Here is a 16,533-nt window from a genome sequence, read left to right as displayed (position 1 = left end):
CCCCTTTAAAACCCTTTAAGTGGTTTTCCTTGTAGAAGTCTACTTACCTTACTGGGAACCCAAGGAGACTAGGGCCCTGGCTTTCTGGCTCTTCCTGGGCTTCTTACAGAGCCCCTAGTCTAAGAGTCCCTAGGCCAAGAGCCTCACCCTTTGGCTCCCACCCTTTGGCTCGTGCCTCTGGCAAAGTGCTGCTTTAAATAGAAGCTTAGGACTCTGCAACAACTCACAACTCACCTACACACTCCCAAACACAGTCCCCCACACAGTACCCTCTCAGCTACATCACCTCAGCTGAAAGTAAGTAAAAAAACCACTCATCCCTCTAGCGGCTCTATCTCCTGCTCCTTCTCAGAGCTCAGCTGGGGCTGGGGCTGGCTATATGACCTCCTAAATTAGAACTATGGACAATTCTCTAAAAACACTATACCTTTTCTTCAAGAAATTTTCTCTCCAATGTGCAGATTGTCTCCTGATGTTCTTTTTGGGTGATATCCAAGTTTTCTTTTAGCTAGGATTGTAAGATGCATTTGATCATTATTTTAGTTTTCTAGATGACAATCCAAATAATATTCCTTAGAGAGGTACTTCACTCTTCCCCTCCTCAGCATTTCTGACACACAGGTTTTCTTTCTTCTATTAGTTTTGCGCGTATCTGATCTCCCTAAGAGGTCACCTTTGATTTTATGGTTGGCCTTCTCTCATTTTCATTTATTTGCATTTACTCTGTGAGTATTCTTTCAACAAAGCACAGGCCCTTATATGCTAATCCTTCCATTTTGATACAACTTTTCCTTCACTCAAAGTTTACTGAAACTCCGTTTTAAGATACCCATGTTGAAGTGTACATCTCATTTTCTTTGAGGGAATATATATATATATATACACACACACATACACACACACACACACACAATTATCTGGAGGTTAAATTATCTGGAGATTACCGAGATGTGGTTTTTCTCCTAAAATCCAAGAAACGCATATAATTTTGAAATTCATTCTCATTAAATGCATCAGACCGCATGGCATTTCTCCAGTGAAAGTCACATCCTGGCAGCCTACAGAACTATAAAAAAATACTGTTATCCTCCTGAACTACCCTGCAACTCAAAGCCATAAAATGAGAAAGGATGGGATAGGGAAAAGCCTCATTTTGAACCCTAATAAGGGATGATGCTTACTAATTTAGTCTGAGGGGATACAGCACCCCCTAAGGAATTATTTAGTGACTGCAGGATATCACCCCAAAAGTAAAATAAGAATGATCAGTGTTCATGCAAACAAAACACCAGACATTATCTGAAAATATTCTCACAAACTAGCATAAAACAGAATCATCTTGCAAGGGAGCTCCAAGGATAAGTTCTTGGCAACCAGTTCCCATGTATCTTTCGAAAACACACAAAGGGAATATGAAAAATAACACTCTTGAACTATGAAGCAAGCATCACTACAGAGTAGATAAAGATGAGGAAATTTCAACCTCACAAACGACAAGAAAAGGTGCATTAAAAAGACCAGTTCCAGACTGGTGAGTTAGTTCTTCACCCTGTAGTTATTCCCCATAGAAATACTTAACCCCGTCATTCACCACTCCTGAACAGTTACAAATACAGCTCTTTTATTTCAGTATCTCCTCAAGGCCCAGATCTTTCATTCTCAGAGGTATTACACATATTAAAACCAACTGAGGGCAGGGCAACTGCAGAACATAAGATATGATTATGTTTAGATAATTTATAATGGCCTCTAAGACATAAACATTGCTTTTAAGAATTGCTTCTAAAAATAATAGTTTCTAAACAAAAGAATTGATAAGATTTTTTGTCTCCTTTTCTTTTTGTCTCTTTTTTCTGTCCACTTCATGGTAGTTTAATAAAATTCAGTTTTATTACTTAAAAGGTTTATCTCCTATTTCATAAAAGTATTGTACCAAATATATGCTTGGTTATGTACAGATTTAAAAGATCCCTCGTACATCCATTGTTGGTGGAGCTGCCCGGTAATATGTCAGTTTTGGAACGAGGTAGCTAGGCGTATAAATGAAATGACCAACCAGAATATCTCTTTTACACCAGAAGTGATATTGTTGAGTAGATGGGACGACTCGGCGAAAGAGGACAGGAGGAACCTCACGTCGCTTCTTTTTGCAACGGCTAAACTAACAATAGCCTCTGTATGGAAATCCCCTAATCCCCCCACACTGTCTCTCTGGCACGATAAGCTATGGGAACAGTTCGTCATGGCTAAAATCAATGACCTAAGTCGAGAGACCCAGACACCTTACATCACATTACATACGAAATTTAGAAGGCTTTGGTCACCGGTGGTGAAATATATGTCAAAATACGAAATTCTCCCCACAAATATGAATTATCACAGGTGGTTGTTCTTATAACGTATCGCTCACTTTAATATTCTGGACAGTTGAATAAGTCTACATCTATTGAATGGTTAATAACATTATTCAATGGGGCAAACGTTCAGAGGAGACAATAGATAAAATGTCGAGTAAAGTATAGCAAAAAAGATCATCTAGATGTTAACCAGGGTTCCTTAAAGTTCATATCTTAACCACTATACATTCATTTACTGTATACCCCTTGGGTCCTTTTGAGTTGGTGTTGTTTCTTTCTCTGCATTTGAATGTACTTTTAAGTAAAAGAATAAAAATATAAATTAAAAAAAAAAAAGATCCCTCAACCAGAACTGGAGCAGGTGAGATGCAGGACACCTGTACTTCTCATCTGTTCTCTGCCTAACAATAATTATATGCATCTCGCAGAATAAGATTCTAACTCCACCAGCTTTTATTAGAAAAGAAACTAGCATTTAGAGTTGCAAATATGTGCTTGAAAATATGGTGTCAAAATTTAACACAAGATCAGACAATGAAGCAAATTTTAAAATTCCTTACTTCACTGTGTTTTTCAATTTTTGTGAAATCTAAGCCTTGGATGACTACAATTTTGGAGAGCTGGCTCAAGTTTCTCACATTTGTTAAAACAGTATTCAGAAATTAGAGGAGGGGAGAATCATGTGTGCTTCCCTAAACTCTTTGGAGGAAGGGGTGGGAGAAAGAAATAATAGAAACTGTAACAAAATAACATATTCATCATCCATGAACACATACAAATGATATGGCTGAGGTTGCCAGCATGGTTTATCCTAGATCTAGTAAAGACTCTTCAATTGGCATTTAGTGAGGATCTGTGAAAAAAAATTCTAGTATTAAGATTGGGTCCAGTGGCACCTTTAAGACCAACAAAGTATAATTCTGGGTAGAAGTGAGAACTGAGTAACTTAGCATGTGTTAGATGCACACTTCTTCAGATACATTAAAACAGACTTCCTCAAGCATTGCATATAGGTAAGGGGGGTTAGTTGCCAGGGAGGGCTAATTAGAGACAAGATGCATAAGTAACTGAGCAGTAAGTATAGCTAAAATTGGATTAACGCAGTTTGTAAGATCTGTGGATAACAGCATATTAGCATACATATAATAAAAGAGTTAACAACAGATGTGAGAACGAAGTTTGAGTCCAGTGGCACCTTTAAGACCAATAAAGTTTAATTCTGGGTATAAGCAAGAACTGAGTGACTTAGCATGTGTGGTGAGATAAGAACTCCATATCTCTGTATTGTCTTTAGTGTTGTCATAACTTGTAATTCAGCAATCACCTGTTCCAGTCTGTTTCTGAAATTCCTTTGCAGTAAAACAGCTACTTTGAGGTCCCCCAATGACTGCCCTGGGAGGTCAAAATGTTCTCCTACAGGTTTCTCAGTTTTATGATTCTTGATGTCAGATTTGTGTCCATTTATCCTTTGGCATAGGGTTTGGCCTGTATGCCCTATGTAGAGAACTGAAGGGCATTGTTGGCATTTGTTGGCATATACAGTGTTAGAAGATAAGCAAGTGAATGAGCCTAAGCTGGTGTGTAGTTGATGCTGTTAGGTCCAGTGATTGTGTTGTCTGGCTGTATGTGGCAACAATGTTGGCATCTAGGTTTATTGCAAGCTCTGGTACCAGTGTCCATATTCAAACTTGATGTTGTATTATTGTGGGTGAGGAGCTGTTTAAGATTGGGGGGGCTATCTGTGTACAAGAAAAGGTTTGCCCCCCAATACTTGTGAAAGAGAACTGTCATTATTCAGTAGAGGTTGTAAGTCGCTGATGATACGTTGAACTGTTTTGAGCTGAGAGCCGTACATGACCATTAGTGGTGTGCTCTTATTGTCTCTTTTGGGCCTGTCTTGCAACAGGTTTTCTCTGGGTATCACTCTAGCTTTGTTAATCTGTTTCTTGACTTTATCAGGTGGATACATTAGTTCCAAAAAGGTTTCTTGTAGATCTTCCCAGTATTAAGTGTATTTTGTGATTTGATATCAAATTGGAAAAATATTTTTGTTTCTTTTTATCCTCTTTTATTTGATTCCAACATTTAAGGCTATGTTTCCTCTTTGTGACTTATAGTGCCATCCTAAGCAAAGTTAAAGTAAAGGTAAAGGTTCCCTGCTCGAAAGCCAGTCGAATCCGACTCTAGGGTTGCGGTGCTCATCTCCATTTCAAAGCCGAAGAGCCAGCGCTGTCCGAAGACGTTTCCGTGGTCATGTGGACGGCATGACTAAACACCAAGGCGCACAGAACGCTGTTACCTTCCCACCGAAGTGGTACCTATTTATCTACTTGCAATGTCTTGCTTTCAAACTGCTAGGTTGGCAGGAGCTGGAACTAGAGACGGGAGCTCACTCCATCATGCGGCACACTCGGGTTTCGAACTGCTGAACTACTGACCTTCCCCAGCCTGCAGTTCAGCGTCTTAACCACTTGAGCCACCGCAGTTCCAAAGCAAAGTTACACCCTTCTAAATTCACTGAGGTCAGTGGCATTATGACAGGTGTAAATCCGCTTACTCCCTCTTCCAGTTTACTAGTTATTCTCATTGGCACGGTCACAATGGTCTCCTACCCTGATTTATTGTTTTTACTTAAAATATTGAAATATTTTAAAAAGAAACCATACGCAAATTACATTAACCACATGCAGTTTTGCTATATAATTCAGCTGCGATTGCATACTTTATTGTATATTTTCATTATAGACCATGAACTACAGTTTTTTCCTTGCATATCTTAAAGTAATGACATGGGAGTAAATCACAATACAGTGCTAAACAGGATTACCCTCTTCCAAGTCCAAGTCCATGGAAGTTAATGAACTTAGGAGAACATTAGAAGAAGTTAATGGACTAACAGTGCAATCCTAAAAACACTTTCCTGGGAGTAAGCCCCACTGAGTTGATCACAGAAGGATGCTGAGTAGACCTGCTTAGGATTGCTCTCTTAGATTCCACTCTCCTCCCTTGCTTGCCCCTCCACTTTTGGTCTGGTCTCCCAATCTTCCCCAAGAGAAAGTCATCAGGGAGGGGGAATCTTGCTCCCCCTTCCCTCTCCTCCGGCTCATCCCACTCTGCACTGCTGTGTCTACCCTCCCACTCCCCTGCCACTGTTCCTGCCCAATCCTCTTCTCACCATCTGCCTCTCAAACATTCTGTCTGCCCTCCACTTACATAGTGGTTAGAATGTCAGACTAGGATTTGGGACGACCTGTTTCAAGTGCTCCGTTCAGCCATGAAAGCCTGACGGGTGAACCTTGGCTCATCACAATCAGCCTAACCTACCCTTACCAGGTTGTTGCTGTATGGTGATGTGAAAAATCCCTCCCTGCCACTCTGGTCTCCTGTCCACTCCCTCTTGCCAGTCTTGCCCCCTATGAGGAGCAGCAGAGGCCACAAATATCTATCATCTATCAAAATAAATAAATAAAAGCAAAACATCCAAAACATCTGGTCCATGAGGTCGCGAAGAGTCGGACTCGACTGTGCGACTGAACAACAATAAATATTTATAATAACCTTACATCTTCGAGTTCTTTCTCTATACGTGCTTTCTCCTTACGAAATTCCTGTATCATTTTCAGTTCAATCTGAATAAGACCAATTTCTTTAGCCTTTTTATGGAATTTCTCCTCCAACTCTTCCAGCTGTTTTGTGAATTGCTCAGCCTGCAAATTAGACAGTTAGCAAGAAGTGAACAACTAAGAATAATAAGTGGGGAAAGTAATCAGTAAAAACAAATCATGGCAAGTGGACACACACCGCCTGTAAAAGCAATGAATATAAATATGTAAATGTGGAAAACTAACCTGTAGAAGTATTAAACAAAAGAAAGCTTTTGAACGGATTTGTTATTATTTGGTTGCTATCTACTGCTGTGTGAAATCACCAGATTCAGAACTTCAGCTCTCTTATACTTTGATCTAGGCATGCTTACGCAAAATTAAGTTTCTCTGAATTTAATGGATCTTGTGTTTGAGTACACTGTTTATTGCCTTGATGCGAATATCAACATATTTTGTGACTTCAGATTTTAGCTGAAGGGCATTCTAGGTTAAGTCCCATCTTTTCTAGAAAAACACAAAAGAATGAATAGTTGAAGATCTATTCATGGCATGCTGTCTCTGTAAGGAACTTGGGCCAGATCCTGACAGAACTGTAGAAGTTAAGTGTGCATCGATGCACACTTGAGAAGCTGAACTGAATACTAACATGGACTGACTAATTCTTTAATTCATTGACTTAAACGAAAAGTTATAAGTTTTAATACTAACTGAATACTAACTGTTAAGGATCTTCCCTCTTGGGTTTTTAGTCATAGTGTGGGTTTAATTTGCTGTCCTTTTATCCCGGGGTACTTTTCCCTCCCCCTTTTCTTTTCTGTTAGTCTGTAGGTGTAACAAAAAACTAATAAAGCTACCCTGCTTTCAGGGGATTAAAAAAAAAAAGAACTGTAGAAGTTAAAGTTTTATGTTCATTTTGCAAAATCTTAACCAAAGGCTATCTAGTAAGTTCAGAAAGTGTGTGCAAATTTTAACATTTAGGATATGCCTTCATCAAATAAAGGTCCAGGGCACTCAAATATTTTGAAGACTGGAGTTTGAAATTTGGTAAATAAAGTTTTGTTAGTGCACTGTTTATTGTACTATCATAGTATTTTGCATTGTTCTAGATTTTGTAATGCCTTTGATTGCACTGTTTGTTCTACAAATTATACTATTTTACTACATTTGTTCTCTAATTTTTAATCTTGTTTTACTGCATTGTTTGTTGTATGTATTATGCTGGTTTTTGCATTGTTCTGATTTTATAATCTAGGTTTAAGTACTGTTATATTGTTTTTATTACATTGTTACATTTTTATTATTGCTTTGAGTCTCAATGAGAAAGATGGACTATAAATGAAATAAATGTACATGAAGAAATGTCATATAGTTAATCTACATATTTCTCTGTTAGATCTAATCAAGATGTGGTTGAAGTACCCCATGTTACCAACAGCATCAAAGGAAATTTTTATTCACCAGTTTTTCATTTTCTTCTTTGGCTTGCTGCTTCACCTCATTCATTTGCTGCTTCATCTTTTCAAGCTATATAATAAAAAAAATCCATAGAATTCTGAAAGTTAAAAAAACTTTTCTATTCCTTCTATCAGTAACTAGAAAATCAATTCTCACATCTCAAGCCCTGTTCAAGTCAGCCCAATAAATATTTAAGGAAAGACACTCTGTATGAGCCTAGCTGGGTAGCCAATGTTGGTCTGCCTTAGAGAAGCAAGATTCAAGTCCAGCAGCACCATAGAGACCAACAAGATTTCCAGAATATAAGCTTTCAAGAGTCCCCACATAAGCTCTCAAGAGCCCCCAAAGATTTGACTCTTGAAAGCTTATATTCTGGAAATCTTGTTGGTCTCTAAGGTGCTGCTGGACTCGAATCTTGCTCTTCTATAAACCTAGTTTGCTCAGGAGTCACTACTGAATAAGTTGACCTTATCTGAAAACAGGTTCCCCTCTTCTAGGCACCAGGCTTGTCCTAATCCTATTGTTGAGAGATGTACTCTGCACATGCTCAAGGGCCCAAGTTTGTAACTACTACGAATTCCTCCTCTCTGGTGTTACTGGATGTTCCTATGACCCTTATCTCCAAAAATAGTACAGTAGGGAATGGTTTTGATCTGAAATTAAAATGGTGAAAACACAATATTTCAGAGCACTTTGGTGCTCAGAGTGGTGATTCTAATGTTCATGGAAAAAATGGGGGCAGTGATTAGACAAAGGCTGTGGACAAAACTCTGAAGCAAGGGAAGGGTGGCTATTATGGATTAAATGGGAGCTACAATCCATGTTTATGATTGGAGGCATACAACAAGGTGCTTCAAGTGATGAAGGAATAAAAAGCACAGGGCATAAGAATATGATCTTATGGATTTGTCATCATACAAAAAAATGAAACTGTTCGAATCTGTTAGTGTTTCATCTTCATTTCAGAGGTTTCTTCCCTTTTCATTTTAGGAGAACTATTTTTGAGCACTTAATGTTAGATGCAAACTGATTTTCCAGTGACAAAAGTGAGGGAACAATTTTCACTGAGTACCCTCTCTTGCTGCAGAACTCCCCCATCTCATTCCTGAGAGGGGTGTTCCCTGTCTCTCAGGAGTAGCATTTCAGGGACATTTTGGGCTATAGGAACAGGGAGATGAAAGGAAGTCATGCTCCACTGACCAAAACCCTTCTGTCAACAGACATTTTAAACATTTTTCTTGCAGTGTACAGCCCACAAGACTCATACAAGTTGCTTTAAATAGGATCCATTGTGTATTTTTAAGACATTCCGATGGTCTAAGAATGCCAAGAAACATTTTTCCTACTTTTCTTCTCTACTTATGAAAACCTAGTTTAAGATTCTGAATGAAATAGGATTGCATATTCAAGCAAATGAGGTCTCCGGTTCAGTTTCAAATGTGTTTATTGTCTACTTCAGGAACTCTTTCTTCTCAATGAGCAAAAGTAAGCACGCATTAAAAGCAGAGCCATAAGTGAATTATTTTCTAGCCATATGATAACCCATAATGGTACCGTGCATGTCACACCTACCCTAAGACTAAAATTGCTAAAGGCTAGTATCTGACAGTGACCACTTTCCATCAAATACTTAAGACTGGTCACCTGTGATTACCTTGCAAACAATTACTCGCTGTTGACCAAGTTAAAAGATGGCAAGAGCCTGCGAGGGAAGGACTGGCCGGACCTCCCGTACTTACCAGCTCTTCCTTCTCGAAATCCTGCTTCTTGAGGAAGCTGATCACCTCCATCGCGTCTTTCTCCAGCTTTCGCTGCTGCCACTCCAGCTCCTCGTTGTTGCAAGCGAGGCGGCGGGCGGCCTCGCGGTATTCTCTGCGGGAGACCTCCGTCACCTCCAGCCTGGCCTCCCATAACGCCGCCGCAGCTTTCGCCCTGTCGGCCTCGGCCTCCTTCTCCAAGCTCTTTAATTCTGGCTTACTGCCTCGGCCGCCGCCCTTCTTGGCCCTACGGAAGGGGAACAACACACCGGACGAGTAAAGAGTCAGGGACCTCGGCAAAGGGATGACCGCAGTCTTTCCCCCCCTCCCCTGCAGAGCTGCCCACTCGCCGGCCTTCCTAATTACCTCCCTCCCTTGGAGCCTTTATCTTTGCCTTTGTCTTTCCCTTTTGCCATGGCAACGCAAGCTTCGCGCCCAAAGGCACCACCTCCTATATGGGCTTCTTCCGAGGCTACCCGTCACTATGGAAACCAAGCGGCGCGGACTAGTGACATTGAACGCACTTGCCGGTGACGCGATGCGCAGTGTGTTGACGTGACACGCGGCACCGGCGAGATGTGGCGGGTAGGGGGCTTGGACAAGGCGGTGAGTGGAGAATTGAACGTGGGAGTGTTGAAGTGTCTCTCTGTTTTCCCATTTCTCGGACAGTGACGAGTTTGGGTCAATTTTCGCTCTTCCTGTCTTCTTGTGCACTTCTGGCTCCTTTCTCACCTCTCAAGTGCCCTGGTTTTGGCTTTGGTTGCATTTGCAGAGCTGCCGCTCCATCCAGCTCCGTTTTACGAATGCCGTGCTCGCATGTTTCGATCTTTCCACCAGAGACTTGTCCTCTGTTTCAGCATGTTGCATCAAAACTATGGAAAATCAATCCGTTGCTTCGTTGGCACTTGGTCAGTGTTGAAAATATCCCTGTCCATGCCTAAGCAGTGCTTTCAACAACAGTAAAATACGGGATTTCATGAAGTACAAATTCATCTCTTCCCTCAAATTCTACTTGTGCCTAGTGTGATATAGTGTTTCAGGAGCACTCTGGGGTAGACTTTTCCAGGGGGCTGATGTTGAATTGATGCAGTGCCAACTGGAACAGGGTGAGTAAAACATACCTTTCTATTTCTCTGAGGCATGCTTAGCATTGTGCCTTTTCCCTTCACCTTAGTAAATAATTTTATGTTCTCATGTGCCCTTGAACCTGCATGGCTCAAATAAAAACTTGACTTAGATAAACTTTATTATTTGCATGTGATAAATGATAAACCCATGTTTGCAGAGAGTGACTGGTTTGAAGTTTAAGCCACAGTACTTTTGCTAGTACAATTAATAGTTAAAACATTAACTGCAAAGAAAACCTGGAAAGGGGTAAGTGCAGATGTAGTGATTTCTTTCATGGCTGCCTGGCTAGTGAACTTGCGTGGGGGGGAGGGGAGATTTTGAGTAGATAAACATTTGGCTAGAGATACAGCATGATTTTAACATACTGATTTCTGCAACCATAAGATAACTGGGAAGATCAAGTTGGCAAGATTTGGCTGTAGATTTGCTCTTGTTTGTTTTCTCCATTTTAATTAGGAGTGAACTTTGGAAGTGTTTTTCTATGGATACCACCAAGACACTTGTACGCTTCCTCATAATCTGTAGACTTGGCTACTACAGAGGTGGTTTCTTTACTTCGGCACCACCTTTTTCTGATCTCTGCCACCTGCCTGTCTTGTGTTTTGTTCAGCTGAAACATGTTTTTCCTGTTCCCTGGTTCCTGACCCTGACTTTCTTTTTCATACTAGAGGTATTATAAATTCTCTGTGTTTTCCAGTCTGTTATCTTTCCTACTTCATCTCATCTTCCTCCTCTCATTTATCCTGCCTCTATCTAGTACATTTCTTCTCCCCCTTACTCCAGGGAGCTCAGAGCAGCATATGTGCTTCTCCTTACTCATTTTATCTTCAAAACAAATCTGTAAAAAGAATGATTGAGCCAATGGCACTGAGTAAATTTTTTTTATAGAGTGGGTACTTGAAGCTGCTTCTCCCAGGTTCAAGCTCAGTGCTCTAATTATTATGTCATGTTGGCTTCTGTTCACTCTTATGTTATCCTCTTTATAAAATCTCATACTTCTGTCACCTTGTGTCAGCCCTGTACTATCATACCATTAGAACCAGTTTGGTGTAGTGGTTAAGAGCAGCAGACTCTAATCTGGAGAACTGGGTTTGATTCCCCACTCCTCTACATTAAGCCAGCTGGGTGACCCTGGGTCAATCACAGATCTCTCTCAGCCTAACCTACCTCACAGGGTGTCTGTTGTGGGGAGAGGAAGGGAAGGGGATTATAAACTGCTTTGAGACTCCAAGTGAAGGGTGGGGTATAAATCCAACTGTTCTTCTTCACCTCCTCCTGTAAGCAGTCTCATATCTTCCCTCAAATTATTTCTCTTTTGCTTTGTCTGTATTTTCCTTCTTTCCTTTCACTTGAGGGTGGGTTTTTTGCCTAATTATTGGCTCTTAACCTTAAATCACTGACTATATGCCCTTATTTTCAGATAATGCTTTTTAGGAATGGAGTCTGCATTATGCATTTTCTGGGGTACGACTTTCATTTTAGAAATTCATGTGTTGCTTTTCAGTTAAAAGCTACATACAACCAGTTTACAGAAATCCCTTGCTTTTTGCTGTATTTTGGTGGAAAGATCTATCTGGTGTCAACTGACATACAAAGAATTGTATTCAGTGCTGGAAAATCTTTAGTGTTCCTTGCTACTGTATTGCTATGTTTAGGTAGGTCTGTACTTTATTTCAGATTTTTAGTCTCATATAGCTCATGTGCTTTTTCATGAGGGGAAAAAGGAGAACAATGTATGCTGCCCTGAGTTCCTTGGAGGAATGGCAGCTTGCAAACATACCAAATAAGTATCTTTAATATTTTTAAGATGGTGGAGATTTCACCCTATTAGATCTGTCTCTAGCCTTTGATAATTTATCCTGAGCCATTTACAGTATTTCAGTGTCAAATGTTGCAAAGCCATTATGAAGTCAATGGCAGTTTGACTATACCGCAGTTGTAATGCATATGAGATTTGAAGTTTCTATGTGATCTGTTTATTAACATGAATATTATTTACACATGAAACTGCTAGTTTTATTCTATAGTTAGTGACTAAAGGGTTGTATTCCATATATACACACAAAGTACTGGGAAAGCACATGGTTCTCCTTAGGATTGCAGCCTAAATAACTATGAAGTATGTTACCCTCAGAGATAGTAACTGGCTCAAGATGAACCAGGTAGGCTCATTGCTGTGTACAGAGCTGACTCCAGATCTCTCCAGTCTTGTTCTGGTACCTTCTGTTGATGTGAGGGATGGCTCCAAGGCTTGGAAGGAAGGGGGAGGGTCCCACCAGGCGTGGGGGTTGTCATGATGGTGTTTTCAGTGGGGGGGGGTTTTCAGTCACTGTATATTCCTCTAGGTAGGGAGCAGAGCAATAAACCTGATACATTTGGTTAAGCAGCAGCCCCAAATGCGTGTCAGATAACAAATCTTTTACTGTACTTCAGGCCTTTAGGTATTTGGACCAACTTGTCATGATTAACAGTACAATCTATACTTTCACAGTAACCTTGATATGCAGGATACATTGGCCAGTACTTTTTCTGGATTTTTCATGTCTTTCTTGTGCTTGTTATAGTGGCACTACTTCCTGTGGTGGTTTATTTGTTACTGTGCTTCTGGTTTTGAGATAATATTTATTTCATTCAAACTGGTGATAGCACCCTCTATTTTGGGTGTTCATCTTAACCTAATGTGGAAACAACAGTTGTTGTTGCACAGAATAGCTGTACATTTATGCAAATGTTGCTTTTTTCCCTCTGGCCGAATTGTGCTAGCTGTTGGTAAAGTTCAGGATTCAGTTCTTTAAGTGCTATGTAGCTTAGGCTTGTGCAAGATTTCGATTTGTCATACGAATTATTGCCATTTTATTTTGTTTATTTGTTGGGCCAAAAACCCTTCAGTCTGCCTATCAAGCTAGCTAAACACTGCTGGGTGAGGATAGGCGAGAGGAGTCAGCAGATTAGTAGCTGTCCCTGTAATGGTGACTTGACAGTTTTCTTATCTGAAAGTCCAGGTTGTCCCGCTGGTGATACACAATATCCATTTGAACGCAGGTGAAAACAGGACATAGGTTTAAAGGTTAACTCTTGCCTGTGGTAACTAGAGAAATGGAAGAAAAGGCAGAGGGCAGGTAAGGAGCAGCAAATTTGAAATGGGAGCAGATGAAGGCCTGAGCTGGTGGGTCCACATGCCAAATACTGATTATACATTGGTGGACAGATACAATTAGAGGGTTGAGAACACAGGTAATGAAATCATTAAATGTTGAAAAGCCGATGCATAAGGTAGAGTCTGGCAACTTAGGAACTGGATGAAGCTTACTGGAGGTAGGAACAGGCAAGGGACTGTTAAATACCTTTGGAGATGGGGACCCCAACTCAGGAGAAACAAACTGGTAAAGCAGGGAGACTGGGGATCTTGAGTGGAAGGAGAGATGTCTTTTATAATCATGTATGTTTGGTTTGTGTGCATGAACAGAAAACACTGCAGCATGGTTGGTATTTTAGAAATCAGTGTCAAAAATGTGGGGGGGGGATCTTGCTCCTGCTTAAGTATACAGTGGAAACATTGTAAGAGACAATGTCTGCTTTAAAGAGGCACTGGCTGCATTTGAAATTTCAGCATAAATGTTACTGTGTACACTTTAGACTTTTCCATGAAGTTAGTCATTCAAGGACTGGGGTTGATTTCGGGATCTCTGGTGTATATTATTATTATTATTATTACCTATTTTTGATGTGCTGTTGACATGCTGTAACCAAACAAAGCTTTGGTGGAGACATTTGTTGTAAAAATTGTTTGTGTCTGATTTGGAAGTCTGAATTAATCTACATGAAGACAATAATCCTAGAGAAAGTAAGTAAAGGTATAGGGACAGAAAACAGCATTTTTCCATTTTGTCTCTCTAGAAGCAATACATCACTCTATAGCTAATACCAGTGCCACGTGGAATGGAATGTTTCCTCCCCTCCTCGTATACTGATTGTTCAAAGCAGCTGCCATCAGTGGGAAATGAAATTCTTATTGTCCATAGCTGTGAATGACATTTGTGTTCTCTGCCTGCCCAGCCTTCTAATTGTGACAGGACACAGAAGCCTTGGCCTGATTATAGTTTTGCTGAATTAAGTAATGAATTGTAGTATTGATCTCCATATTATCTTGAGCCTGTACATCTGGATACTGAGTGGTATGGGGGGAAGATAGCTTGTATGTCTATGGAATTAAGTTAAACACAAATTTCAAATGGATTCAAAACAGCAGCCTTTAATAACAGAGTTAAATTACCAAGGTTCTTTCTGTCGCTTGAAGTGTGGTGAGTCGTGCCTGCCACTGTGGGAGGGCCAGCTTTCAAAGATGTGGATAGCTTAGTGTTGTTAAACCTTTGCTACTAGTTTATACCTTTTGTCTCTAGGAACTTCTAGAACTCTGCAAGTCCTGATTCACAGAGCAGCTGTTCAAGGCTCCCAGTCATGATGGCACTTCCCTGGATCTCAGGCATTACTTTCCTTGTGCTCTCCTCCATTTACTGTATTGTTTCTCATCAAGACCCAGAGATGTGGTTCCAAAACCTCTTCCCACCTAAGGTGTGTCCTGCCAATGCCAGCATGGATACTTATTATGGTATCATGTTTGATGCAGGAAGCACAGGGACACGAATTCATATTTACACCTTTGTACAAAGAAGCCCAGGTAAGATCACATGGAAAGGTTGATGAGCAGATGTATTTCTCAAGAGTATGCCATGGAGCTCTTGGATCATAAGTGTTGGCTAATCTCAATATCAGTCACCTTTTCAGTATTCAAGAGTTGAAGAACAGGCTGGAGCACTTCTGCAACAATATCTTAAACTTTAATTCTCAAGGAGAGGTTCTCTTAGTGTTAGGAACTGGGGATTTATAAGCTGATTGGTGGCTTTTAGTTTGAAATACTTTGAAGCAGATTGAGTTTCATAAGGATAGAAATATGATCGTGATATGAGGCATAGCTCTATGCTCCTTGTTATATCAGTTTTTAAATTGATCTTAACTATAACTACCACCACCCCAAAGCTGTGTCCTCAAAGCAGCCCTTGGTGGATCAGAGGGAGGCCATAGAAAGCTGCCTTGTTTCACGAGATGTAGGAATGGGAAAACTTGGATGGATCACATTACAGGAATAACAATTTAACTCCTTAGTTTGGTTGTGAAGCTTGTTCCAAATCAGCATTTGCTGTCCAAAAGCATTGATTGTTATAACAGCTGCTTTATTTATTGTCATTTATTGCAGAAAAGCCTCCAGAATTAGAAGGGGAAATCTTTGAATCAGTCAAGCCAGGTCTCTCAGCTTATGCAGATCAACCTTGGAAAGTAAGACATTATGATGGATTCCTGTGTTTCTGTGGCTTCTCCCTTGCTCTTTCCTCATTTTAGATGAAGTTGATATAACTTGGAAAAGACAAGCAGAAAGAAAAAAAGTAATATAAGGACAAGGGGGAGTACGGGATAAGCTTTTACAACCAGGGTAGGTTTTGAGAAAGGGATTGAAGGAAACTAGAGAAAAAAAATTGAAAGATGCTTGAAAGCTGCTCCTCTCCCCAACACCACTGAAACATTAATTTTGTGGTTTGTGTCAATCTTTAGGGTGCAGAAACTGTCAGAAGGCTGTTAGAAATGGCCCAGGAAGCTGTGCCACCTAGCCATTGGAAGAAGACCCCAGTGGTATTGAAAGCCACGGCTGGTCTGCGCCTGTTAGCAGAGCACAAAGCCCAGGCTCTGCTCTCAGAGGTAAGGCTGGGTTGTAGCTGGAGAGTAGAGGATGCCAAACCCAAAAAGGAAAAAACAGTTCTGGAGAATGCAAAAGCTTGCATAGGTGCTTTTTGGTGTTTTGGTTGGTCTTAATAGAAACATGATACCTCAGTAAAGAGGTCCTGGAAGCTATTGGCTTTGTGTAAAGGTAATTACTTTATGTTAAGTTACTAGGTTGCAGGTCAGAGTAGGTTTTGAGGAAGGGATTGTAGGAAACTAGAGAAAAAATTGACAGTTGTTTGAAAGCTGCTCCTCTGAATACCCAAGGGTTAATTCTACAAACCCACCAGCACTAAATCAACCTTGGAAAGGTGCAGAAACTGTCAGAAGGCTGTTAGAAATGGCCCAGGAAGCTGTGCCACCTAGCCATTGGAAGAAGACCCCAGTGGTATTGAAAGCCACGGCTGGTCTGCGCCTGTTAGCAGAACACAAAGCCCAGGCTCTGCTCTCAGAGGTAAG

At 40.5% G+C, this 16,533-nt stretch overlaps 2 protein-coding genes across 2 annotated transcripts in view; one reads left to right on the top strand and one right to left on the bottom strand.

Moving 5' to 3' along the window:
* BBOF1 (basal body orientation factor 1) overlaps positions 1-9,596 on the bottom strand; it is a 28,674-nt gene extending 19,078 nt beyond the window's left edge. Inside the window, exons 1-5 of the mRNA XM_015426366.1 lie at positions 9,541-9,596; positions 9,157-9,421; positions 7,421-7,486; positions 5,921-6,064; positions 428-508 (exon numbers count right to left, since the gene is read on the bottom strand). Of these exons, the coding sequence (XP_015281852.1) occupies positions 428-508; positions 5,921-6,064; positions 7,421-7,486; positions 9,157-9,421; positions 9,541-9,590 (606 nt within the window). The 5' untranslated portion in view covers positions 9,591-9,596. The remainder of the gene's footprint in view (positions 1-427; positions 509-5,920; positions 6,065-7,420; positions 7,487-9,156; positions 9,422-9,540) is intronic.
* Positions 9,597-9,730: 134 nt separating this feature from the next.
* ENTPD5 (ectonucleoside triphosphate diphosphohydrolase 5) overlaps positions 9,731-16,533 on the top strand; it is a 36,388-nt gene continuing 29,585 nt past the window's right edge. Inside the window, exons 1-4 of the mRNA XM_015426356.1 lie at positions 9,731-9,780; positions 14,703-14,980; positions 15,557-15,636; positions 15,910-16,053. Of these exons, the coding sequence (XP_015281842.1) occupies positions 14,761-14,980; positions 15,557-15,636; positions 15,910-16,053 (444 nt within the window). The 5' untranslated portion in view covers positions 9,731-9,780; positions 14,703-14,760. The remainder of the gene's footprint in view (positions 9,781-14,702; positions 14,981-15,556; positions 15,637-15,909; positions 16,054-16,533) is intronic.

Source organism: Gekko japonicus, unplaced genomic scaffold (assembly GCF_001447785.1).
Source record: "Gekko japonicus isolate JY-2015 unplaced genomic scaffold, Gekko_japonicus_V1.1 scaffold719, whole genome shotgun sequence".
NCBI classification, from domain to species: Eukaryota; Metazoa; Chordata; class Lepidosauria; order Squamata; family Gekkonidae; genus Gekko; species Gekko japonicus.
The sequence above is the reverse complement of the archived record's forward strand: the minus strand, read 5'-3'. Positions and strand labels throughout refer to the sequence as shown.